This window comes from Pteronotus mesoamericanus, unplaced genomic scaffold (assembly GCF_021234165.1).
Source record: "Pteronotus mesoamericanus isolate MK-2021 breed Mesoamerican mustached bat unplaced genomic scaffold, CSHL_Meso_final contig_25, whole genome shotgun sequence".
Lineage (NCBI taxonomy): Eukaryota > Metazoa > Chordata > Mammalia > Chiroptera > Mormoopidae > Pteronotus > Pteronotus mesoamericanus.
Genome location: NW_026555105.1, coordinates 4,490,350 through 4,517,297, shown reverse-complemented (window position 1 = coordinate 4,517,297; position 26,948 = coordinate 4,490,350). Strand labels below are relative to the sequence as shown.

Genomic DNA, 26,948 nt, shown 5'->3' with positions numbered 1-26,948 from the left:
AATAACTCACTGTCACCACTCAACCTTATAAAATTCAAAGGAATAGAATTCAAAGGAATAAAAACACTAGAAGAAAACATGGAAAAAAAAATCTTTTACAATTTTGGATTGAGAAGGCTTTTGCACTTCAACTCAAAATCCAGAAGTTACAAAAAGGAAGATTGAAAGTGGAAACATCCAGATATTTGGAAACATTCAGCTGGGAGCCTGGGGCGAGACATTGGTAGCCATTCAGAGAGTGCTGATTGGGGCGTGAATTAGTTCAGACCTGACGAAGGCTGACGTTTTGGCGTTATTGGCCAAAATTTACGAAAAGAGTATATATTCTTTTACCCAGCAGTTTCACTTCTAGGAGTTAATGCTAAATAAACCTCAATTCACACATGTGTGAAATAACAAATACACGAGGTTCATTACAGTGAGGTCATAGCAAATGTCTAGAAACCCGCCAAATGGCATTAATAAGGTCCTGGTTAGATAAATGACGGTACATCCATTCAAAGGAAAACTACGTAAATGTTGCCAAATAAGGAAGCTGTACAGCTACAGGAAGTCGTGCTCTCTGTACAGAAAAGGAAAGCAGCATTAACCAGAAAAAAAAAGTACAGAATAGAACAGTGTATATGATATTGCCTTTTGTATAAAGAAAAAGAAATAAGAGCTTAATGCTTGTATTTACTTGTGTACACCCAAAGAAACCATAGAAGGATACATTAAAAATACAAACAATAATTATCTATTGGGGGGCACTGGTAGACAAGTATACCATTTTATAATTTTTAAATTCTCATTAAAATTACAATGAAAACAAAATGTGGGGGACTAATTCAAAATTTTAAAAAATGTCCCAAGGGCCAGACTAAACGTGGTTGGGAAGGTCAAGACCAAGGTTGCCAGCTTGTGGCCCATGCCTTCAATATTGGGTTGTAGAAGACTCTTTGTCCTTAACTACAAATATGGTTTTGCTATTCTCATTAGGCCTCCAGATCATTCTCAGCAAACAGAAATTTTAGACAGGCACACAAATGTTCTCCAAGAAATGTCTGGAAAGTTCTTTTAAGAAAACAGGTGTTCCTGTTTTTCATCTGGGTGGACGAAGCCTCTATTTTTTTTTCCTTTCCATTGGCTTCAAAGGGCCAGCAGACAGGAACACTAGTTAAGTGATCACAATTTGTCATGTTGAAAAATAATGCCGCCGTATCATAATTTGATTGTCTATAATAAAACCCATATGGAACTTCTGGCACCTTCTTTCAACTGGAAATTGTCAACTGGATTTCAGCTTCCTTTAGGCAAAGTCTACATTGTCAAAGTGAAAGCCTAAGTGAAGGCAGGATGATCAAGGCTAAAGAAGTCTTGTCTGGAACAATTTGTGATGAATGTCTGCCCTGCTAGTTCCCCATTGATTGTACATCACTGGTTTCATTTTGAATCTTTGTACCACGAATCGGGGCCTAACGTGCTGTTTAACACAGGAAAATTTGTCTGAGAAACGTTGAATGGTACAATAACCCATTACTCCACTCCTTTCCATCTGTTAGAAATTTGAGCCACATGCTGCTTGGGGGAAAAAAAAAAAAGCTCTGTTTCCTCTCCCACTCGGATGCCCCAACAGCACAAAGTGCACCATTTGCTAGGCAACAAGGGTCTCCAGACAATCACGAAGCCTTTATTTCCCCTTTTCTGAGAGCACCATCACCTGCAAAGAGCCATGGTCAGAGGTAGGAAGAACAGTGGTATCTGGTTCATTCTCGAAGATGAAGTGTACCTCCTCCAATTTGCCTCAAAGGGAAAGCAAATGAATAAAGAAGCAGGACCTCACTTCAAAACTAAAGTCCACTCGAGATGTTTTGTGGAACTTCAAAATTTCCCAAGCAGATGGGCATTAATCAATGAATTTATTATTATTATTTTACGTGGCTTTACTGCAAAGCGGAAGCCCACCTAAGGTGGGTCTACCGTTGTAACTCAGTCTCTGTCTTTAGCCCCCCCGCTATTCCTGCCCCATCCACATCAGCTGATAACATGTACTCCCATTGTTTTTAACCCCCTGGTAAAGGTGGGGGCTGGACACAGGTCGTGCAACCAGAAGCCACGCCAGGTATGAGAGGGCCCCAGAAAGGGCCTAGCCACCGCGCAATCTCCAAGCCAAAGGCATATTTTTAAACGTCAGTTATTTCTGAACGAGGACTTGCCACGCAGGCCCGGGATCGCCCAGGTTGGGGATGACTGTAAGCACCAAATAACCTTTAGAAGCTGTTAGCAGCTGCCTGTTGCGGTTTCTAATGAACTCAGGAGGCCTCCAGCCTCATAGCGCAGCTTAGTGGGTAAATGAGGGAATTACGTAGATTGCAGTTCTTTTTTGTTTTTTGTTTTTAACTTAGCTAGGCAGTATGCTGTACTTCCTCCTTTTATAAAAAATGAGATTATAGATAAACAAAGAGGAAAAATATAAAGTTCGCCCTTTATCCCACTCCTGGAAGAAACTCTTACTAAGAATTTGCACTTTTTCATTCTAAGTCCCTTGGGGTGGAAGGGTGAATCTGTGCGGTAGACATCATTTTCACCCTAAAGGGACCATTTCTGTAGATGCTGTTTTGAAACCTTCTATTCTTGATCGACATTATATTATGCCTGTCTTCCCCTGCTCGTGATTCTATTTCTATGTCATCCTTGTTTCTGGTGCCCCGTGGAAGGGTGTACCCTGACATTATAGAAGCTGTCCTGTTGGAACTTTTCTCTCTCCCCAGCTTTTCTCTCGCAATGCTGAATTGAAAACTAAGAAAAGGCTTGTGCGTGAAATTTTGCTCACTGTCTCCATAAGTCCCTAGATGTCAAAATCGCTCATTGAAAAAGCACACATGTTTTAGGTCTTTAAAACTGAGTTCTGCCCAAGTGTCACAGTTGAAAAAAGCTTCCAAGCGATCCAGGTAGATTATTAAGAATTACCAGAGATTTCAGAGGGCAATACAAATAACATAAAGATACTGAGTTGTGAAACGTGGACTTTATTGGCTTCTGGAATGTTTTCCTAAGAGGGGAATTTAAGTTGTAGTTTCACAGATCTAAAAATGCTTCTTACCCATCGCCCCTTTACCTTTTGGGAGAAGCGAGGCAATGCTGTTCATTTTACCTGCTTATACTAATTGAATCAAGCTAGGCTGGATCAGTTATCCAGTAGGATGCTCTTTATTGTACATCATAAGATCAGCACCTGTTATAATACTCTGTAGACATAACCGCAAGATGCTAAAAACTTGTATCTTAGCAGAAGTCTAACAGAGCACCTTTATGGCAGGGCCTCATTATTCTGTGGTAGTGACGGATGCAGAGATGTTATACTTAGGAGATTAAATGAACCAGTTGCTCATCATTGTCATAGAGGGTGGAAGAAAAATCAATCATGGAAAGCAATTCATACTTGCGTCCTATAAACAAGGGCCTTCCATGTTCTCTTCCGGCAACTCCCCCACTTGAGCACTAAGTGAATTTGTCAACTTGATTTCCAGTGGTAAGTGAAACATGGATAGAGAATGAAGTAGTAAGATGCTCTTTTCTTCTTTCTTTTTCCTTTCTCTTTCACAGCAGTATCACTTCGAGGACATTCCTAAGGACACACGAATCGTCACACTCTTGTATGAGAAGAACAGACACGTACACACTTGCTGTGGCGTGGAGAGGGTGGGGCACGGCCTCTGGGGTCAGCCGTGTTGGGCAGCAGGGGTTTGTGGCAGTTTCCCCAGTCCCATGACTTATTCTGACATATACTGAGAATGGCATTCCACATTTATTAGAGGAAAAATAGCCAATGTTTAAAAAAAGGTCTTCAAAATACAAAAGCTAATAACCCATAGCCTAGAAAGTATTTGCCATCTGTTTAACAAACACTTCCCAATAGTGAGAAAACTGCTTTCAATGTTGGCAGAATTAAGTGGCAGACTTTCTAAGAATGGTTTGGCATTGTGCAGAAAAGGAGGGGGAAATCGCATCCTTTTTCCGGAATTTTCAGATCAAACCAAACTCCTTTTTGACCCTACCCCGACCCAATTTTACTTATCAGCCTTCTCTTTACTTTCTAGCTCAAAACTCTATTTATTTCATTCATAGCATTTTTTATACCCTGGGAATGTTTGTTTGTTTGTTTACTAACTTTCTTGTTTCTTATGTATAGAATGAGGTATATTGTTCTATCACCCCAGAACCGAATACCATTCCTGGCACAAAGAAAGCGTTCAGGTGTTTGTTGAATGAATAAATAAAAGTACTCATATCTCTTATTTATTGTTCAACACCTGTCAACAGCTGGACTCGTAGGCTGTATTTACAGAGTATGAACCTTAAGTAGCTCCAAATTGTGAAGTATTTTAATTTGCCCTCAACTCTACCACAAGAAAACGACAAAGCAGTTGTGCCAGTGACAGACACCTCACGTGGCTGCCCCGCTGGGAATCCACACAGGGGTGGGGACACGGGTGACCTGGAGAGTGAATGCCTCATCTCCAGGGACAGTCGCACCTCATGTCCCGTCTAGGAATACAGGGCAAAGCTTCCTGTTTTTCAGGAATGTCTGAAATAATGGAATTGAATTGAGCTCTCTCATTTTAAAATATTGTCAACTTTGTCCATTTAAAATCTTATCAATTTATTAAAACATTATTTAAGTCATTGTATGGGTCAAATAAAACCTATCCGTGGTCTGATGCATGTTCCAAGAGGCCATTTTCCAAGTCTGATTTACATGCCTAACTCAGCATGTCTTAGAAGAATGGTTCTTTGGGAGACAGGCCCAGCTGGTTAGACAAATAAGAGTTATAGGGACAATCACGTTTGAGAAACACTCAGCTAAACACCGTGAAGCAGGCGTGTTTGCTGCAGGACATCTCAAAGCCTTTAGTAGACTGATGTCCAATGTGAATCTCCAAGAGAGAGGAGAAAGCAAGTGGTAGTTTCCAAAACTCTTTGATGGTAGAGCCCTATTCCTAGGTCGATCTCAGTGGGCTGATGTCTCACAGAACATCAGCGTGGGATGTACCAGCTTCCGAAATTTTAAACATATATTATATGTCTCAAAGGTTCAAAGTGCTCCCTCTTTTTGAATTTGTAGGCACAGTGGCTAAGCATGTGGGCTTTCAGGCTGTATTGAGCGGTTAGTCACCACTCAACAAATTTGGGCTGTTACTATAATCTTGGAAGTAGTGAATCAGACTGGATAACACCAGGGGCAGTTAACTCAAAATTTATTTTGTGAACTCGTTGCAGAACATACTTCACTTGATATTTCAATCTTGGTTAACGCCATAACAGGTTAAAGTCTGAATTAGAAATACCAAATACATGGTACAGATATATGATTTTACGTAGTTTGTCTAAGTAGAAGCATCTGGATCAGACATATATTTTGAAATCATTTTCTATTTAAATTTGTGTTAGGCAGAGCTGGCAGTGAGATCGCAATAATATATTCTAACACCCGTGGAAAAGTCAGGCCGGGATACATATCATCCTTCCCTTCCTCAGGCTCATCTAAGAAGTGTTGCCTTGCGCCCGCGTGTGCAAGGCGGGGGGGGGGAGCCCAGCTGCATAAGAGGGAGTTGGGCCCCCCAAGATCACTGTCTCCATAGATGAAAAAAGTGAGTATGGTAGAATGGAGTTTTTCAAACTTCAGATTGTGACTCAGTGGATTGAATAATAATTCAATGGGTCAAAACTAACATGGAACAAGATAGAATAGAAAAGAATAGAAAATACCAGGCTGTGTTATATGTTGTAAAGATAGCATTATTTTGTGAATTCTTTGTTTCACGTATGTACATGTATATATAGTCCAGATATAAAATCTATTTCTTACTGTGGGTCATAGTCCAGTTAAAAAGTAAGCGCAAAAGTGTATTTAAATAAATGCTACTATAGCAGCCTTTACTAGTTTTGTCCACTTAATGATTTCCTGATAAAAAGTCAGGTAGAAAAAAAGGTATCCAATTTCTATTGGTGGCCTGTCATCTTTGCTGGCCAAGCCTGCTTCTTGCTGAAGAGACTTTCCAAGCCTCCCTTCCACCTAAATACACATAGTCTTGTGACTCAGCATCGCCCCTGGGTAAATCTCAGGAAACCCCTTTCATTTGCTAGGACATTGTGACCACGTACAGCACTTGCAACTATGGCGGCCATCTGAACACCCCCAGGACCGGTCCCATGAACCGAGCCAGTCCATGGGGGACACTGGAGAAGAAAGACTGGGCATCTGAGCTGCCAAGACACCGAACCAAGCTCCACACCCTGCCTCTGGAATTCTTACTATGTACAAGAAATAGCACGTTCTCCCCAGGAACTAAGCCACTATTGATCGGGGGTGTTTTTTTTTCACTTGTAGACAAAAGCACCATCAATGATATACTACTCAAACACCAGCATGCTGGAAGGCCATTGATCTGTAATGCTTCCTTTCTAAGTTTCTGACAATGTAGGAGCTGTGCTGTTTTATTTAGTGTCACTGCTGACTGTCTGTATCACCCTGCACCGTTACAGCAGCCCCTGGGGCAGGTGGCAATTTTTTTTTCTTTTTTTGGTGGTTGGACACAAGCATTTGAAATGACTGAGTGTGACAGGGTTTGGTGACTGAGTTTGATTCTGGTTCTGCCACTGGATTTACCTGGGTGGCCTTGGGAGAGTAACTTAACTTCTCTGAGCCCCAATGTCCTCATCTCTTAGATGGCAATAAATATATCTACCTTGCTGTAAACATTTCATATCAAATGTTTCTTAGTGCTAAAAATCACATAATTCATAAAGGTTATAATCTTCTGGCTGAAAACTTTGCTTACTCTATAACTTGCATAATTTTCAAGATGCATTTCCCCTTCATACTGACAAGTTTCTTGGGTGGATAATTCTGTTTACCTGTTGAAATGGCATGGTTAAGTGGCCCTAAGATAAATGAAACAAAATAAAAAACACAGCTTATAATTCACTTGGCCCTCCAGTGTTGGAATTAGATAATCCTTATCTAAATTATCTTTAATTTGAGATTAACTTGCTAATTTCCACTTACTAACATTTTTGAATAGCACATCCTCAAATTAAGAGTGTTCTATTGTGCATACCTGCAACCTTATCGCATGTCATTCAAATAATTGGCAAAAACATCATGCTGCGCATGGTAAGAATGGAGTTGGACAATTCTGTTTTAGCTGTGAAACTCAGAATGAGTGAGGTGGTTTCTCAGAGGCTGTTATTTCTTTGTCTCCAAAATGCTAAACATACAGAAATCCCCTGGTAAGTTTTGACGTTCCTATGAGATGATTCCTTCCAAGTGATTTTATCATAGAATTTGACTTAAGACATAGCATACAAAAAATACTAGAGGGACTCAAGTCATCAGAAACCACCCAGGAGCAGGGACATCTGGTCAGCTTCAGGAACTTGGCACATGCAGATGAAGTAAATGTTTGATAAACACAGAGAGAAAGAAATACAGGCAGAGAAAATACTAAGGAGCAACAGGCGTTGGCCAAGGCCATATGCTGGCCATACAGACGTAGAAATTGAAGGGAGTAGTAGAAAATACACTTGGAAGAATAGAGGGAAGGGTAGAGAGACCCTAAAATGTAAGACTAAGAAACCAGGTCTTATGGGTATGGGCACTTAAATTCTCTTTTTTCTAAAGTAATTTTACAACTCCTGCCCTATTTAAAACCCAAATTAGGATTTACGTCTTTGGTTATGTACAATAGCTTTCAAATTAGGTTCAGTTATGCCGCCTCTACAACTTTTGGTTGAGAACGATGGAAAGGAAGAATAAAAAGGGTAAAATGTAGAGTAACGGATGGGGAGAAAAACCAATATGCTAATGAGAGCTAAATTTTCTTTTTCTCAAAATGTGGTATCTTCATGTGAAGTAATTGACTTATTTATTTTTCACAAGTGCGACTATGTGAGAATGTGCTCGATCCTCTTATTATCCCCATTTTACAGATGAGGAAGTAGAGGCTCAGAGAGGTTAAGTAACTTGTCCACAGTCACACAGCCAGTAGGTGACAGAGGCAGAGTGGAAACCTAGGCTCTTGACTGCATTGCTTCTGTTTTCATTGACTACTCTATCAAAGGTCTTGACTCTTTAATTCCAAGACTACAAAGCAGTAGCAGGATGGAGTTGCCTTTCAGTGACATGAGGAAGGCTATGCATTAAATGCAGAGGCACTTGGTTGTGGTGGTTGTGGCTTTGGACACATGGAGCTTGAAATGCTCAGTGAGCCTTCAAATGGAGATGAAGAGATTCAGGTAGACACATGGAAGAGGCAGCTGGATATTTAAGTTTGGGCTTCAGGGGTATGTCTAGGCTGGAGATAAATTAAGGAGTTGTCAGCAGATACTTATATTTAAACTCTTGGGCCTGGGGAAGATTTCCAAGCAAGGAAGTAAGGGTTGTTAGAGAGGACAGCTAAGAGCTGAACCCTGGGGAAAGCCAAGCAGGGGTGACCGAAGTTTTGGCGTCTCTGGGCCACATGGGAAGACGAATCATCTTGGGCCACACATTAAATTCATTGTGACATGTCATCACAAAAAAAAGTCTCATAATGTTTTAAGTAAATTTACGATTTTGTATTGGGCCGCATTCACAGCCATCCTGGGCCACATGCAGCCCATAGGCCAAAGGCTAGACACCCCTGGTTTAGAGGGTAAGGTCCAGCAAAGAAGATAAAGGAACAGTAGCCGGTTGGGTGGGAAGACCTAGGAACCAAGTGAGGAGTCTGTTTCGAGAAGGAAGGGGTCCCCACCATGTCAGACGTGACTGGCAGGTCCAGAAGGGTAGGTACGAAGGCATATCTGACTTGGCAGCTGGGATGAGGGGTGGGGGAAGGAGCAACATGGCGGTGACTTTGACAAGGGCATTTTTTTCCATGGGGGACAAAAGCCTGAAAGAAATGTGTTTAAGACAGAAAATAAGAGGAGGAAGCAAAACCACTGAGTATTTTTCTTTGTATCTGTAGTCGGAATGGATTTGCGGATCAATGCACTTATCACCATCTTCCTGTAAGAAGTGATGCCTCTTCCTAAATTGTATGATCTTTGAAGGACTAGGACGATGATTTATCTTCTAAATGCCTTGCATGAGGTTGGTGTTTAAATAACAATTGCAGAATTTAATTAAACTTTGAAAAGGAAGGCAATATTCCTGTTTAAATCTCATGAATCAGTGCTTGGCAACACACTTGAGGTACTTCCTCCTGCCCCCAAAGCAGGGGCACTTCTGGAAGTCAGGCCGACCACAGAAATTTAGAGAGAGTTTGTGTGTGTGTGTGTGTGTGTTTAACCAGTAAAGGTCAAATTTTCATTTTTGTGTGTGTGTGTGTGATGAATCTTCAATGCATATCTTATAGCTCTGCTTCAGTTGTTGAGAGGAGAGAAAAATTAAAATCTTATCCTTGCCAACACATTGGTCTGTGTGAATCACAGCTCAGTGAAAACTTTCAGGCATATAATTTATCTTTTCTTTGGCCTACGTAGTAAATGCTTCATTTGTTCATGAATTCTGGCCTTGTTTTAATTATGCTATGCCCTGAATGTAGTTTTATATGGCACAAAAATCAGACTGTCATTCTGAAAACACAGAAGATTTCTGTGCCCACCCCCCCTCCCCCCGCCCGGCCCTCTGCAGAATGAAATGGTGGCATCTTTTTCCCAATTCACAGCTCTGTGGGTTTGTGGTTGGAATTCCAACCCAGTGAGGGGCTGGGGGCAAGGCTTGTGTGTGTGTGTGTAGCGGGGGAGACAGCTGACATGGCTGAGCCCTGGGCATAATCTACTCCAAGGACTCAGAATCAATACACTGATGGCCATTTATGCATAATAGGCTACTCCCACCAAGAAGGCATTGATTGAGGAGTTTCATTCTTGTTACTTTCTCAGGGCTGGATTCTCTCATTACACTTAAGAACAATTGATTTTTTTGTTGTTTGCTCCAGATACACAACTATGCAGCCAGAAATCAGATGAGAAACCTTAGCAATCAGAAGGCTGGGGGGTGGGGTGTGTGTGAGAGAGATCTTTGCAGACGTGTGTATTTGCATATGCACAAGTTCATAGACTGAAGGGAAAAAAAATGAATGGCTGTTTCATAACGTGTCTATGTTTTCTATGCACTCAGTATTTCATATTCCAGCGATACGACCAATAAATAGTGGAAATTGGTAGCGTAACAAAGACAGATGCAAATTTGTTAGTGAATCTAAGGGAGCTAACTCCCTCAGAAAGGAAGACAAGTTACAGTTTTGGGGTCTTCTCAGACATTACTCTATCTTTAAAACCTCGCCCATGGGCTTGGCTATTTTAGATACCAGTCCTGCTCGCAGCAGAAACTCCTGTCTTCTGACCCCAATCTCATTTTGAAACTCATTTCACTCAAATGGAGGTGCTCTCCCTAAGAGTCTTCAATTAAAAAAAAAAAGCTGAGTTGATAAAGCACAACCCTAAAATTTCTTTGCACTTTTCCTGAAGCTAGGAATGGATGGAGTGTGTTGGGGTTTTATGGTGAAGTTGCGTGTGCGCGAGGCGTGGTTATCACACACTAAAGCCGTTTATTTAACTAAGAGGGGGATTTGGATGAGTCACTAGACCCCTGTCCAAAGATAGGCCTTCCCACAAATAACTCAGTCTTTTCCTACGTCAGGCAATGGGTTGACTTCAGATGCCTATACACAAAACGTGACTGTTCACTAAGGCTCAGCCTCAGAGTGGCCAGGGAGCTCATGACCAATAATGAGAACTGAGTCAGAGTCTCCCCACTCAGCGGAAAGTAGTCCCTAGTTTCTCAGATATTCATGAACATTGAAGACCAGTTTATATCCCCCAAGCAAGGAACTTTCTGCTATAGGTTTACATTGTGATGGGGTGTTCCCTGGACCAGCGAGGCCAGTTCTCTGCGGTCCAGGCAGCCTCTCTGGCATGTGGCCTCCTCCATAGAACACTTGGCACCTTGCATAATAATCGTGGGTTTTTTATTACCTCTTCTCTGCTGCTCTGCACACACTCGCTGAGGACATGGGCACTCTGTCCTGCCCCCCACTGCGGCCTGGTCTCCCCTCTGCCTGACCCAGCTGTGTCATGCTTCCGTTTTCCAATCCACACCAGTATGTGTTTATGTGTTTATTGACTTTAAAGACAGAGGAAGAGAGAGAGAGAGACATCAATTGTTTGCCTCCTATACACGCCCCAAACGGGGGATCAAACTTGCAACCGAGGTATGTGCTCTGACCAGAATCAAACCCGCAACTTCTTGGTTTATGAAATAGGTCAGCAATGCTCCAACCTATTGAGCCGCAGCAGTCAGGGCTCAGCAAAGGCTGGATGCTTGGATGCATTGAAAGACTTACTTCGAATTACACAGAAAGCGATTCAATGGGCTCGTGAGTTGGTACATTTGGGGAAGTGGGCATTTGAAGGGCAATTTTTAAAAATTTCGAAGGGAAATTTGAAATACCAACTTTCTTGGAGTCAAATTTTACAAGAACAGTTTATGAGAGAACAGCAAGAATGCTGATGGTGAGAACCTGACCACAGGAGCCTAATGATCTTTTCCCAGTTGTAACTTCAGGATTTTCAGCTGGCGTCTAACATATTCAATATATTGACACCATCCTAGATGCATTAAAACTACAGAGTAACATGACAATCATTTTCCTTAAGGAAAAAGTACACATGCACAGTCTTTAGACCAGAGCCTGGCATGTTGTAAGGTCTCAGTAATTGGCAGCCAGTGTTGATTAGCAACTTGGCGGTGCAGTTAGCTCTTATTAAGACAAATACATGGTTGGTCATGACACAGGACCACATAATAAAAAACTCAGCCCAACTAATTTTTTTTCCTGGTTCTAACCTCAACTAGATGCACTTGATTTTATCCCAAGGTTTGAAAAGGACTATTATTTAAAAGTCCATTAACTCAGGAAATAAGTACCTTAAAATAAAATGTATTAATTTTTATTTCCTTCTTCATTCAAGAAGCTCCTGTCTCAGCCCTGAACACAAACAAATCTTTTCATGGGTAAAAGCAAATGTTCTTTTTAAGATCAAAAGAACTTGCCTTTCTTTGTACAGGCTGAGAGAGTGTCAAGAAGAAACTAATTCTGGATCTCCCCCCCCGCCAAAAAAAAATCCAGTTTTTCAAAGGTATTACTCCAGGTTGTTGGGAAATCATTAGTACATAAAAGAGTCTGCCCAGAGCTGTAAAAATTCTTTATTTAAACCCTCCCTTTACTGCAAAAGATAGTTAAAGATCAATCCAGGCTATTAAAAGTAAGAAATGAAATGTGTTTCAAGGGAAACCTTTAAACGCACTGTATGTAAGACAAGCTGCTGAGACTGGGCAGGATGGGTCCGTTTTTTAGGAGCGATTTTTATTCTGCTAATGCCTTTCCCTCCCCGCTCCACTGATCATAGACGCGACCTGTCTAGCTTCCCCTTTGATAAATGGAAGGACGGATTCATCTGTATGTAACTCACCTCCTCTTGTCTTTTACATGAAACAGATGCCGCAGCTGTGATTGTTCTGCAAACAGATGTTTCTGCCCACCGAAACACGCGGCGGCAGACGCTACGATGTGACTATAGGGCAACCTACGTGCCATCGTCTTACCCCAGCAGGGCCCCCTGAGCTTGCATCAAGGATGACACGGTTTGCCCCTTGTCAGCACTTACCCTCTCTGCAGGGACATGGTGGGACTGGCCAGGGTATCCAGGAATGTGGTCGGCTGGGTCCTGGTGCTCCCCACGCTTGGCTTCCTGTTGGTTGTCAGCGGGCACTTTTTCCTGTCCCTTGTCCAGTTTGAAGAATTTGTCAAAAAAGCTGGAGTCCTTAGGCTTGGCGGGGGCTGCTCCCCCCGACTCAGGTGGCAGAGGCGCTGGTCCCCAAGCGGCAGAGAAGCCTGCGTGTTGGGCGGGGGTCTGGCCGGGGGTTTTATCTGGGTCGGGGCCCTGTGCAGCTGCCAGCGGAAGGGCCATTCTGTCACTCGGTTCTTTGTTCCCCATGGCCTCGCTGGAGCTGACGTCAAGCTTCCCTGGAGCAGTGGATGGATCTGCAGCTTGGTCTTCGGTACGTCCTGGTACAGGCCGAGAGAGTGTCAAGAAAAAACGCGATTTAACAGCTGGGGCCTCAGCTTTGGCGTCTTTCCCAAGATTCTTTCCATTGGCACCCGCGACAGCTCTGCTCTCCGCTGTCTTGGGGGAAGAAGTGGCCACATTGTCTTCCTTGACACTTATCCCCAAATCGACTGTAAACACAAACATCAACAGCGGTTATTCAGCCATGCGAGGAAACTCGAGGATGGATAATGGACTGCAAATGCTTCCTACACAAAGGCCACCATGCAAACTGGGACTCTCTTGTTCTTCGGTCACCCTGCAGAGCAGAAGGTGGTTCTTTAGATGTCTTCAGACCCTACTTTTCTTGGGAGAGGGGAACAGAAGGTTACTGAGGAGGAAGGCCAATTACTGGAAACTACATGCCAGGTGCTGTACGCGTGACATTCATATTAATTATCTTGTATCTTTACAGGAATCCCATCAGAAGCCAATTGTCATGAGTTCAACTGAGAGGCAGTAGCACTTAGGAGCTTGGGGTCTGCATTGGAACAAGGTTTCTCTGCCTCGGGACCCCTGGCATTTGGGTGGGATCCCTCTCTGCTAGGGGGCCTACCTTGTGCACTGCAGGGTATTTAGCAGCATCCCTGGCCTCAACCCACCAGATGCCAGCAGCATCCCCAAACTGTGACAACCAAAAATGTCACCATTGTCAAATGTCCCCAGGGAGGAAAAAAATGACTCACATTTGAGAACCACTGAGTTGGAACGTCTATTTGAATCCAAGTTACTTAGCTTTTCTGAGCTTCAGTTGTCTGGTGAAGTGAGGCATTTTGTTAGGAAGATTACACGAGTTAATATTCTTAGGGCACATAGGGCGGGGCCTGGAGTACAGCCAGTGTTCAGTGAACGTCCCAGACACTAGCTATTGTCATTACTCATGAGTGAGAAAGTGGACAGCCAGCGAGGCTGGGCTGGTCCTGTTAACTGCCCCGGAAGCTGGGACGCAGCAGAGTCCGGTTACAGTTAGAACTCTGTTATGACTTCTGAAAGATTTTAAGAAGAAAGACTCTGGTAGTTTCTATTGTGAAGGCTAGAAGGGCAGATGGACACACAAGAAGGCCAATTAGACCCCGGGCCCGCGTGGAATCAGAGATGGACGCTTGGCTGTCCGAGACCGTGTCTTCCGTGAGGGGACCTCGTTTCTGGCCCCCGCCCGTTTAGTCTTGACCTCTGCATCCACCTAATTCCACTGCCTTCTGCTCTGGGCCCCTTTTATAAAGCAGAGCCACATTTAGGAAAAATAGATGTGCCCCCCATTTTGGAACCACAGTTAAAGATCAAGGTTTTTCTACTGATAAGTGTATGACCTTGGCCGGGTCACTAAACATTTTCTGAATTTCCTCATAAGTAAAATGGGAATAATAGGAGCTCCCTTGCTCCTATTGCTCCCATAGGGCTGTTGCGACGCGGAAAGGAGCAGGCCCTTGCCAAGGGCCTGGCGCACTGCCTTTCCCGTCGTAGGCCTTAAGGGTGGACAGATGCCATGATTATTTTCAAGGTTTCTCCCATGCCTGTGCCAATATTGCATTCGGCTTTATACCTTTGCAGCTACTTCATAATATCTGTCCGTGGGAAGACAGGGAGAAAGAGAAAGGGAGGAACTGAGGTTTCTTTGGGTCTGCCCATATTGTTCGTTAGGATGCAGTGAAAAATACATGTATATGCACATTCATCCATTAGCACTTGTTTTTGTCAAACTCTAGTATCTCCCAGTGTCTAGAGTCGGGAATAAATGAACATGGAGAGACGGTGGGGGGTCGGGGGGCAGAGAGAGAGAGAGAGAGAGCGCGAGAGCACGCGTGTGCTGGATTCTGGTGCAGAACGGCAGTCTCCCCATTAAACACTGAGGAGCAGGGAAGAAACAGACCTGGAGCACCAGGCCTTCCTCGTAAACTCAGGCCCCAAGGAAACCACCCTGCAGGAACCCTGACTGTATCTTCTAGGTCTTCTTTGCCTTTATTCTGCAGTCCAGGGATTCATAATCACGGTAAATATTATTTCCCAGAGGACGGGAAGGGGGAGAGAGTGCCGGAGGGAGTGATAGATGAACGCGTCAGGGCGTCTGAATGTGTCAGAAGTCAGTGGGCGAAGTGTCCGAGTGAATACAAATGAACTGTGGGCATGGCCTATGCCAGAGGAAGAGGAAACAGTTGACAGAAATGAAGAGACTAAGATTCAAAACAAGGAAGGGCTTTGCAAACTGCCGAGAGCATCAACGGGTCTCTTTCTGTGTTTTTTCTCTCTTCCTTACTCTCTGGCTAGAAACCAAAGGAACAGGGTGCATGGGAGTGTTGTAGCCACAGAAAACATCTCTGGAAAAAAATCTCCCCAGGCACAGATTTTTAAAAATGTGCCAATATATTCCTCTGATAAAGGATAAATTTATTATATCCCAGTATCTAGATAAGTCTTTGATGCATTTTGAGATTACAACAGATGCAAATCATAGCTCTTGACATCAGAGTGGGTAAAGTGTTTTTGATAACTTGTGAGACCTAGGACTCCTTAGATGGGACGTTCCATGACACAGAAGCTCTGTCCCACGCCCCCGTGTGGGTGAACGCCTACCCAGGTCCCTCACCTGGAGTTTCTGTTTCCCTTGAAAAATGCTCACCTCCCAGGTGGGCTCATGGCCTAAGCAAGACTAATAACAAGAAACCCTATGACTTTTGCTGAACCTCTTAGGACAGAGTTTTGCTCTTTGTGCTTGGGGTGGCAAACTAGCAGGGGGTACGCCTGGAGCTGGTGGCCTTGGCCATCCCATTTGGGAATGCTTGCCTGAGAACCAACCCAGACAAAAGCAGAGCCAGAGGATCTAGGAGCATATGCTCAATTATAGCACTTGGACACCTGGATCCAGATTTGCCTGAAGCTGATGGACTTTACCATTATAGGGCCAACAATTTTTTTTTCCTGCCTCATGTATGCCTGTTTAAATTATGTACACACTCAGTGACTTGGAGAGGATTTCAGGGCATCTATTTCATGTGTCAATTAGTAGCGATCATTCCTGTCCTTGAGAAGTTGTCACTAGGCACCTCAAGTCTGCACCTTAGTCTTGGATGAAGGAGGAAAAGAGAGTGAAATGGCAGGCAGGGAGCCCCAAGGCCCTGGAGAGGCATGAGAGACACCCACCAAGCCTTTGTCTTCTCCATAAAAGTGAAGGAAAAACCCACTTGGGGAAAAGCGATTACAGTCATTTGAGACCTTAAACATGATAAACAAACACATCCTAAAACATACACTTTTACGCACACACACAGACAAATCCAACCTGTGCGAGTAAGCAGGCAGAAAACACATTGGAATTACAGGTTTTATACTCTTGCAAAGGGGGAGAGTTGACCCGCCTTCCTTATGTTATTCTGGAAAGAAGAAAATGTTCTTTCTAGAGGACCGGAAACAAGCTTTCAGCTCCTATGAAAAAGCTTGGGAGAAGCCCATCCTGAGTCTGGTTTCAATAAAAGGGTTTCTCATAAAGCAGACAAACAGATGACATACCAAAGAGCTTTACTTTCCACGAAAAAAAAAATGTGTAAGGGTTTAAGGAAGATAAAAGGAATCAAGTAAATGCAAATGGCAGCTCCCAAGTAGTTAGGAGAGTTGAACATTTTGATCTCTTTAGTTCAGGAAAGATATTTTGTATTGTGTGTGTGGTTTTCTTTGTGAAGAAAGTGATTTTATCTAGACATGAGGCTGAGAACTTATTTTCAGGGGCAGCTCCGTGTAATTGTTAAAGAACTTAGATTGTGGATCAGAAGAGTTTAACTCTTAACTCATTCATTAAATATGTGACCTCGTCAAGCGACTCCATATCTTTGTGCCTCAATTTAATTATAAAACGAGCCAGAAAATAACAGTGCCTTTCTCAAAGGGTGATTGTAAGGATTCAATGACATATATTCCGATAAGATGCTTAACACAACAGATGGTATATGGTGGATATTCAGTAAACATCAGTTGTTTTGTAATATTTATGTCGCTACTAGAATTACTAGTTTACATTCCTAAATATTGCTCAGAAAACAAGGAATTATTCTGATGCTTTAACCTACAAACTTGAGTGCGCTGGAAAGACTTTTAAAAATGAAAATGATATGAGTTAATTTAACCTCAGAAATATAAGAATCTGGGCCAGAGAAGTTTCAAGAATGTTTATCATTTTAAAGTACCAACTATTCTTAGTCAAAGTAAGCTGCTTCATCAGAGTTCTAATTATTTATTTAAAAAGCACACAGAGTTTGTATTGCCATATTGAGAACTCCTGAGGTGGGATTGTTATTATTTTTTTTCCCATGTGCCAAAGCTAAACTTCTCACTTGATAGAGCTGTAAAAACAATGCCTAGTATTTATGGGGGCTGCCCACATGCCAAGTGTTATGGTAAGTGCTATGTGTGACCAGAAGCATTTGATTTAGTTGTTATGACAAATCTACAGGTTAGATGCTGTCATTTCTCCCATTTTACAGGTGGGGAAACGGAGGCTCTGGGAAGTCAAGTCACTTTTCTAATGTCATCCAGCTCATAAGTGGTAGAGTCAGGATTTGAACTCATATTTGCCTGATCCCAAAGCTCAAACTCTTAACATGTTGCAGAAGAAGCAAGAACAGAAGAGAGGGAGGGAGGAAAGATGAATGAAGTAGATACAACTGGCTAATAGAATTAGGGTTTTTATTCTAATTCTATTATGCACAGGAGGGGGGAAAAAAAACCCCTGTGTTTTCTCACATCTGGAAAACAAGTGATTTTTTTTTTAAATAAAAATTTAATTGTGCCATTTACCTGCATAAAGCTATCCAAAGAGAGCCTCAACACAGTCAAAAAGTCCAGAGTCTACCATAGACCAGAGCTCACCCCTCCCTCTTCCTCTCACCTGTCAACACGCCCCTCTTTCTACCTGGTCATGCTTCCCCGATCTTCCCCCAAGGACGTTGCTGGCATTCAGCCCCAGGCCGGCCTCCTTGAGCTCCCTTGCTGAAGGAACCCACCACCCACCCCATCCGCGCTTCGCGCCTGCAGGGCATCCCTTGGTCTCTGATGTCGTCACATTAATCTGTGGTTTACTTGTTTCCGCCTCCACTAGAATGGAAGCCCCAAGTGGGCAGAGACTTGGTCTGATGTACTTTGAGCTGCACACCCAGCCCCTCCAGCAGTGATCGCCATATAGAATGGGATGAAGCCAGGGAACTGAACGGCAAGCCCTCAGTGACCGCGATGGCACCGGTGGCAAGAATGGCAACCCTTGTGACAACGGGCGGTGGAGACGCAGTTCTCGCCCTCAGAGGGTTCGTGACCCCAGTCCTCCCAGTTCCTAAGGCTGACGAGGGAAGCAGACACTGTCATTGTCGCCGCACTCACAGATGAAATGTCCATGCAGGAAAATAATTCTCCACTTTGATCTTTCCTCGGCAACGCTGTCCTATGTGTCCATATCCTGATTGGTCAGGATGAAGGATAAATAAAGTGGAAGCTAATGCACATTAATTGCAACGAGAAATGGGAAATCTTGCAGAAGATTCAGGAGTTTGTTGCCATGTGAAGTGACAGTATCACGCCCATAGCTATTTTTGGACCTGGATCAAACAGTTCACCCAAGGAGAAGGGAAAGTAGATGACAACAGGCTAAGATCTTCAAAAGAGAATCATATTTGAATATCAAAGGATGATGGTAGGCCTTTGGGAAAAACCGATGAAGACCTCAGAAAGTTTTGCAGAAATGACCCTTTGCCATCACACTGCGGGAGTCAGATGACACTTCAAACCGAGGTGGCTTTCTGTGTTGTGCTAATGCGTTCGTTGTTTTAAAGGCCTGGGAATAAGGACTCATGTGACATATACTTATGGCGTGGGGCAAGAGCTTAGTTCTGAAAATTTCACTGGATGATCAGATTTCATGTTTTCCATTTAAATATTAAAAAGATAGGATCTCTTTGCCAAAAAGTTCTAACATAAATAAAAGGAAGGAATGGGTTTGTTGGGGGGGAATGGGGAAAGACTCCTTAACTATGAGCTTGATAGAACATGTCAAAGTATTCAGTGATGAAAATGTTGGGCAAAAGTAATGTGGGCAAAAGGTAGCTGCCTGGTCCATGCTCTTGCAAAAGCATCCTCTGAGGTCATTGGTGATTGTTGGTCACTGTGGGCAGAACTGTGCCAGTGACATGCTCCGCTTCCACTCTCCTCCTTACTCACACATTTCTAATCATTCATATGCTACAGAAATCTGGCACAAACAAAGATTATTCAAATGCAAATCCAGCCTTTGCTCCAACACAGGCAAATATTGCCACTCACATTAGATGTTTGATTTTGTTTCTTTCCCCTGCATGTTGGTAATACACATTTAACATGTGTTTACTACCCAAGATGGTTAATCTCTCAACCTTTTCTTTCTCGGTCTCTAACCTTCACTCTCACAGCAGTAGAAGTAATACTGCCAACCCAGCGTTGCTTATCAAACAGTTCACGGTCATAGAAACACTGGCAGGCATTCTGGATACACGTACAGAGGTTGTCTGCATCCTTGTTGGTTTTTTATAAAAACTGGATCATGTTAGATACAGCTTTTGATTGCTTTTATATGTTGTTGTTATGGGTTGAATGCTTGTGTTCCCTCAAAATTCACATGTGGCATTTTAGCCCCCACTGAGAATATTACAGGACAGAGGCCCCCAGCTGGTGCCTGAGCCATGAGGGTGGAGCCCTCATCAAACGGATCGGTGCCTCGTAATAGAGCCCCAGAGCGCTAGTTGGTCCCTTCCACCACGTGAGGACACAGTGAAAAGACACTGTGAATCAGGAGAAGCGTCTTTATGAGACGTCAGATAGGCTGGCACCTTGATCTTGGGCATCCCAGCCTCCAGAGCTGTGAGAAATCAATGGTTGTTGTTTAAGCCACCTGCCTTACGGTATTTTTATTATATCAGCCTGAATGAGATACGACAATCACAGTAATCCCTCTTGGTCCCTGCATCCAAATCTACCTTATATTTTAATTACTTCATATTATTTCTTGATATGGATATACCAAAAGATATTTAAGCCATTGTCTAATCGATAAATATTCTGATCATTTCTAAATTTAAAAAAAAAAATGCCCATGATAAACCATGCTGGATAAGCTTCGATGTTCAAAAATCCTACATTAGTGCTTTATTTCTGTACAATAGAGGTAAACAGGTACAATTGCTACACAGTTTTAAAAAACAGATACTGTCAGATTACTTTTCAAAAAAAGGCTCTAGAGATTCACATTTCCAGCAAAAATTTGATGGAGTCTCTCTCTCTCACCCCCAAAGGTGGCAGGGACTCAGAGCAGCAAGAACACTGATCAGATACACAGTATTAAACATCTTTTTACTGGGAGGGCCATATGTCGTTCTATGAGTGCCCTGAGCCGTGAGAACGCCGAGGGTAAGCTTTGGAGCTGGGGTGAGGCTAGGTCGGATGCATGTGCCACGTGGACCACTGCTAAAGAGCGATGATTATTAGTTTGGAGCTCTGGCGCTCTGAGAACTGCTGGCCAGAAAACGGTGTGAGGCAAGGGGCTCAGGGCAGGGGGATGGGGAAGCAACCAAATCAAGAAGACATTACACTCCCCAGAGTAGACACACCAATGGCCAACGGGCACATCAAAGGATGCTCAGCATCATCGGTCGCTGGGGAGAACAATCAAACCACAGCACGGTACCACTCCATACCCACCAGGAAGGCCCCGATCCAAAAGGCAGGTGACAACTGGTGTCGGTGACGACGTGGAGACATGGGAACACTCATATGTTGTTGGTGGGAAGGCAATATGGTGCTGTTACTTCGGAAAGCAGTCTAGCAATTCCCCAAAAGTGTTAAACATGGACTTACTTTAGGATCCAGTATGTCCGTGCCTAGGTACATAGCCAAGAGATTGAAGACATACATCCATGTAAAAACTTGTACGTAAGTGTTCCAGCTGCATTATCCATCATAGTCCCCAAATGGGAACAACCCAAATGCCCATCAGCTGATGAGTGGATAAACAGAATGCAGCATATCCATGCAATGAAGTATTATTTAGCCATAAAAAAGAAATCCCACTATGACCTGCTGCAATGTGGGTGAACCTCGAAAACGTGATGCCAAGTGAAAGGAGCCCGCTACAAAAGGCCACGTAGTATATGTTCTGTTTTCACACGAAATGTCCAGAATGGGCAAATCCATTGAGACGGAAAGTAGATTAGAGGTTTCCAGGGGCTGGAGGAGGGGGGTCGGGAGTGACTGCTTAAGGGGCTTCTTTTTCGGGGGATGAACATGTTCTGGGATGAGACAACGGGGATTGTTGTGCTACCTTGTGAATACACTAACAAGCCCTGGATTGTACACTTTACCGGGGTGAGTTTTTCAGTGCATGAATTCCAGCTCAATTCTGAAAAAGTAGCTGCACAAACATGAGCAGGGGCAGGGTGGGCGGGCGGGCGGGACAGTGAGCGGGAGACAGGAACAAGCGGTTCCGAGAAAGAGAACCACGGCCGCCTCTCAAGCGTTTGAAACGAGGGCCGACCTCATAACCAGCAAAACACCAGCAAAATAAAAATCATGAGACGCAGCTCCTTACCTGTCAAACTGGTCAACCGGGCCAGGTCTGGTGACTTAGTGGGGCAGGGGAACGGAGAGCCGCACGTGTATCTTTGCTGGGAGCGGGAGGGGAATTGAGTGATATACGCCAATATTTAAAAGTTTGCAAACTCTGTGAGCTCTAATATCTGCTTCTAGAATGTTGCCCTGTGAGTATCATCACACAGAGGCACTCTGTTTGCAGGACTAGTGTTACTGTGGCCAAAGACTGGAAACCACCGGACCTCTGGCCGCCAGGGACCTGGTTCGGTCAGTGATCATTTGTCCACACAACCAAGTGCCCGACAGGTGTTCGCACTCTCTGGGACGGCCAGTGAGTGATACAAAAGAGAAACAACTACGTCCAAGTGTCTGCACAGCTATGCCATGTGCTTTTTCAAAATGACGTCTAGAGGGAGAAGAGAGGATTTGAAAACACCCACGCTTGGAATACCTTTGGTCACAAGCAGGGAACAGTCCAGAGTGCCTGTCTCTAAGGAAGGACATTCGGGGACGGGCAGGGGAGCAGTCAGAGTAGGGGGAATGTTTTCCCTGCTGTTCTTTACGCCTACGAGCGTACGGCGTCCCACCCCAACCCACGCCACTTAACAGCAGACAAACAATGGAAAGAGTGAACGAAGGAAAGGAGAGGTCTAGAAATGAGAAGCGGGATTTGAGGAACGTTTGACCTACTTCCCGCTTTGCCTGGGGCCGGCCCCGCGGCCGTGCCAGGCTCGGTAAGTGATGGGCCTGCAGCTCCGCGTGGAGGGGCTCGGGGCCCAGCGGGCCCACATCGCAGAGTGGGCGCACCGCCTCGGGGGCGTCTCCAGAGCCCGACCCCCTGCTCGGCAAACTCAGGGACTCGGATAGTTTTTAAGTCACTGGGAGTCAACGTACGTCTCAGAGTTCATTTTACAAAGAATTCATGAATCAACCCCTTGGACAGTTTATTGGTTTAAGAGGAGAAAGTAGAGCTGGAAAGGGGACATGGGCCACTGGCGCCCCGCCACCCACATGGCCCCTCCCTGTGGGGACACACGGGAGCATCGAGGGCGGGAAGCTCAGGGAGCCCCGAACCCAGCAGCACACCTGGAGGTGGCTCCGGGGTCCCCGTGGTCAATGCTCTGAGCGGCGAGGGCCCGGTGGTGGTGACGATGATTAGAAAGCTACCTTTGTTAGGAGATGTGAGGTGATAAAGAAAACTACCCAACATCAGAGGTTGGCCTATGTGAGACCTGTGAGTGGTCAGTTTGTTGTTCGGCCCTCAGGGTGTTTAGATTGTTTTTGAATTGGAAAATGTCATCTGAAACTCCTAAAATCGGGCTTTCATGGAAATATCTTCCTATCTGGCCGAGGGATCCCCCCAGCGCCACGCGGATTCTTCCAGACAGGAAGGCGGTCGCTGTGCCTAAGCCCCACAGAGCCTCCTGCCGGGTCTCAGAGGCAGGGGTCCGAGGGGTGTCCGAATCCCTGGAGGGCTCCTGGGAACTGCCCCCGGCGTTTCTGATTCAGGGGTCTGGCTGGGGCCCCTGAATCTGCAGGTCTAATAGGCTTGGGTGATGGGAAGCTGCTGGTCCAGCGTCCCGGACACCTGTCCCAGCCCTGGCAGCCACAGATGGAGCCGGACTCCGCTTCCACGTAAGTGGTAGAGCAGGGATTGAACCTGGCCTGTCTGACTCAGTGCTTTTCCTCCACTGATTTCGTCTTAGCTGCTGTGAGTCTGCGGCCTCTTCCGCTGCCACGCGTATCAGAAGAGGTGAGAGTAGTTAAGAGCTGAATTGCCTCCCTGTAGGAGGTGAAGCCCCAGCCCCAGTACCTGCGGCCTCATGAGCAGGTGATCAAGTAAAGCCGAGGTCCATTAGGGGAGCCTCAGTCCAGGGTAACTGTGTCCTTGTGAAAAGGGGCAACTTGGACTCCGAGACAGACGTATAGAAGGGAGATGCTGTGGGCAAGGGGACACAGGAGGCCCTCTAGAAGCCAAGGGACACCTGAGGCCACCCGAAGCGCGAACAGAGACAGGGAACAGATCCTCCCGCCCCCGTCCTCAGAAGGCACCAACCCTGCCACACCTCGATCTCCGACTTGGGGCCTCTGGCGCTGTGAGACCGTCAATTTCTGCGGCTTAAACCACCCCGATTGTGACACTTTGTTGGGGCAGTCCCAGGACACTGACACGGGTGTTTTCAAGGTGAGCCCGAGGCTTCGGTCCTTCCCTGTCATTTCACCAGGAACAGGCTCAGCAGTCCCATCCCCAAGAGGAGCGCCCAGTGACACCAACCTTCGTCGTAGTGCTGAACAGTGTAGGTCGACACCATCACCGGCATCCCATGGTGGGCGCAGCCGCACCTAGACGCCTCCTGGAACGGAACACGTGCCAGTGTTACTCAAGCCTTCTGGGGAAATCCGAAGATCTCAAGGCCACGGGGGTGCCTTCCCAAATTAAACTTGATTTAGAGGCTCCGTTTCCGGAAACGCCGCAGCGTTCTATCAGGGAAACTCAATCCCGCCCTCGGGACTGGATTCCTGGGATCCGAAGAACACCCCCTTGTCTGTCCCTCGTCTCAGGAGCCCCCCAAGCACAGGCGGGCGGGCCCCAGCGTGCGGATGGAACGCCCAGGTTAACCGGGCACCTGTCGGGTCAGGGGAACAACAATTCAGCGCGCTGAGTCTGAACCTCGAGAGGGACGCCCCACCCCACGCTCCCTGCGCACGTCCACAGGCCCGGGCCAGGCCCCTAGCCACCCAACCCGCCAGACACAGGAAGTTCACTGCAGCTTGCTTTCTGCTCCGCCCCACCCCCGGCAGCTCGTGGGGTGGCCTCTTCCCAACTGTAGGCCGCTGCCCTGATTTCCTTCCTCTTCTGCCATTTATTACAGATATTAAAAAAGATTTTATATATGTGTGTGTGCGCATGCACACAGACACACATCCACATACACTCACGTGGAAAGAAAAAAGTCACGAGACTATATGTTATATAATGTCATTTAAGTCATAAAATCATCTTCAGGGGTGTCCAAACTTTTGGTGTCTCTGGCCCACACATTAAATACATTGTGGTACATAATCACAAAAAGGTCTCATAATGATTTAAGTAAATTTACGGATAGTGTGTTGGGCCGTATTCACAGCCAGCCGGGCTGTGTGTGGCCCGCAGGCCACAGGCTGGATACTCCTGATTGTAAATTACACCTGTAATAGCTGACATTAATTGAATATTGATTTTATGTGAAGTACTTTGCATATAGTATCTTATTTTGCTAATTCTGTTGGTAGTATAATACATGTTAATAAGTGCACAGAAAAATAAAAACTAAAAGACCAAATAGCAACCTTTTAAAGGTGGGGACCTCCTGGGGGGATAGAAAGACTTTGCCTTTCTTTATATTTTTCTAATGGTTTTCATTGTTTAAAATAAGCTGGTATTCTTGGGTTTATCATGAACTCTACCAAGGAAACACAAAAGCGCAACGTCAAACCCATAGGACCATGTGGCCCTGAGGTTACAACTGGCTTTCCTGGGCCCATACTTGGTCTGCAAAGCTGATTTAGTTGGCTCACAGAATTTTTAAAAGTATTTTGGAATCATTGCCAATAGTTAAAAAGCAGAAGGCTTCACCAACACTGGTTTCCAACCCCAGGTGGAAATGAGAGTCTGGGGACCTCTAGATAGCCTGCGGTGGCCGGAGCGGCAGCATTCGTGTGAGCCCCGCACACCGCTTTCCTGCCTCGCCCAGGAGGCCAGTGGCTCGGGGACTGGGAATCAGCTGCGGTGCCTGAGAAACTCCTGAGGCCTGGGCCCGCCCCCAGAGGCTGCGTTTTCATTGGTCTTAGGGGCTGTCCGTCAGGAGTTTGAAAGGCGTCCCAGGTACTTCCAGTAACAATCAGGTTGGACACCTGCCATGAGCTCATCCCTTTCAGCTCATCCCTTCAAATCCAGCCTTCCACTGTGAGCTGGAATTCCCTCTATGACGTGAGCAATATTAGTTCAGGACGTTAGCTTCCTCCTAGAGGAATTCCACGTTCACTGGGTCCAAAGTCTTAAACTGAATCCATCCCAGAAACATGGCTGGTGGAAATTTAGGCATCCCCCTACCTGGTCAGAGAAGACCCAAGGAGAAACACTTGGGTGCCCCTTAGCCTTCCAAGGCAGTCTTCTCAAAGACGGATTCCTAGACTACGAGTCCTCGCCCGTGGCTGCCCACGCGACAGGCGAACAGCTCTGCCAGCGTGCAAGCCTGCCCTCGCTCCCACACGCGCGTCCTGATGTAATTGGTCTGGGGCAGCTCCCGTTCCCATCGACTCTAATGTGCAGCCCAGGCTGTGAGCCGCTGGTCTAAGCCTGGGTTTCGCATCCTCCGCACGCTTACCTTTGGGGCCAGATCAGTCTTTGTTGTGGGGCCATTCTGTGTATCGTAGGATGTTTAGCAACATCCCTGGCCTCTATCCACTAGGCCAGTACCACTGCCTGAACCACGACAGCCAGAAATGTCTCCAGACATTGCCGAGTGTCCCCTAGTGGGGACGGACAAAGTCACCAAGTTGAGAACCACTGGGCCAAACCCACCTGGCAGCAGGTGTGAGGTTGGCTCCATAGGAATCACTGTGGAGGTTCCTAAAGACATGGGATCCCTAGGCTCCCAGTCTGGCAATTTCTGACTCAGTGTGTCTCAGGCAGGGCCCAGAGCCTGCATTTTCCCCAAGCTCTGCGGTGGATCCTGGAGATCGGAACACAACCAGGCAATCCATGGGAAGACCGGGGCTAGGCCATGGGCACCAAGAAGCTGTGAGCAGGCCGTTTATTCGTCTGACATCCCCGACTCTGCCTAGCAGCAGCTAACGACCCGGTGACCGCAACTACGCTACCTTGTAAGTGTCTGTTTCTGACTCGTTCTCTTGGTCGCCAGCCCTTTGTGGAACACTCAGGTGGTTACCCATCGTTTCTGCAATAGGGAAAAAAAAGATAGATTAAAACTCAAGACAAACAGAGGTCTAGCTGCTGCTGGCAACGCTAAGGTACAGAGAGACCAGACAAGTTCCCATGGTTTATTATCACGATGGCTTACATTTACTTTGGGGAGTGAACCATTATTCAATCAAGTTAAAGCCAAATGCAGCCCCGATTTTCAATTGCATTTCATTTCTGGGGCAAATATTTATCATCATGAATAGTGCATTTGGTGTAGATAACATTTTCTTCCCTCTCAGTCATAGCTTTTATA

The 26,948-nt window shown here is 45.3% G+C and overlaps 1 protein-coding gene across 1 annotated transcript in view; it reads right to left on the bottom strand.

Moving 5' to 3' along the window:
• BCAS1 (brain enriched myelin associated protein 1) overlaps nucleotides 1–26,664 on the bottom strand; it is a 64,585-nt gene extending 37,921 nt beyond the window's left edge. Inside the window, exons 1-3 of the mRNA XM_054573362.1 lie at nucleotides 26,593–26,664; nucleotides 24,005–24,083; nucleotides 12,694–13,265 (exon numbers count right to left, since the gene is read on the bottom strand). Coding sequence (XP_054429337.1) covers nucleotides 12,694–13,265; nucleotides 24,005–24,083; nucleotides 26,593–26,664 — 723 coding nt within the window. The remainder of the gene's footprint in view (nucleotides 1–12,693; nucleotides 13,266–24,004; nucleotides 24,084–26,592) is intronic.
• Nucleotides 26,665–26,948: the final 284 nt, after the last annotated feature.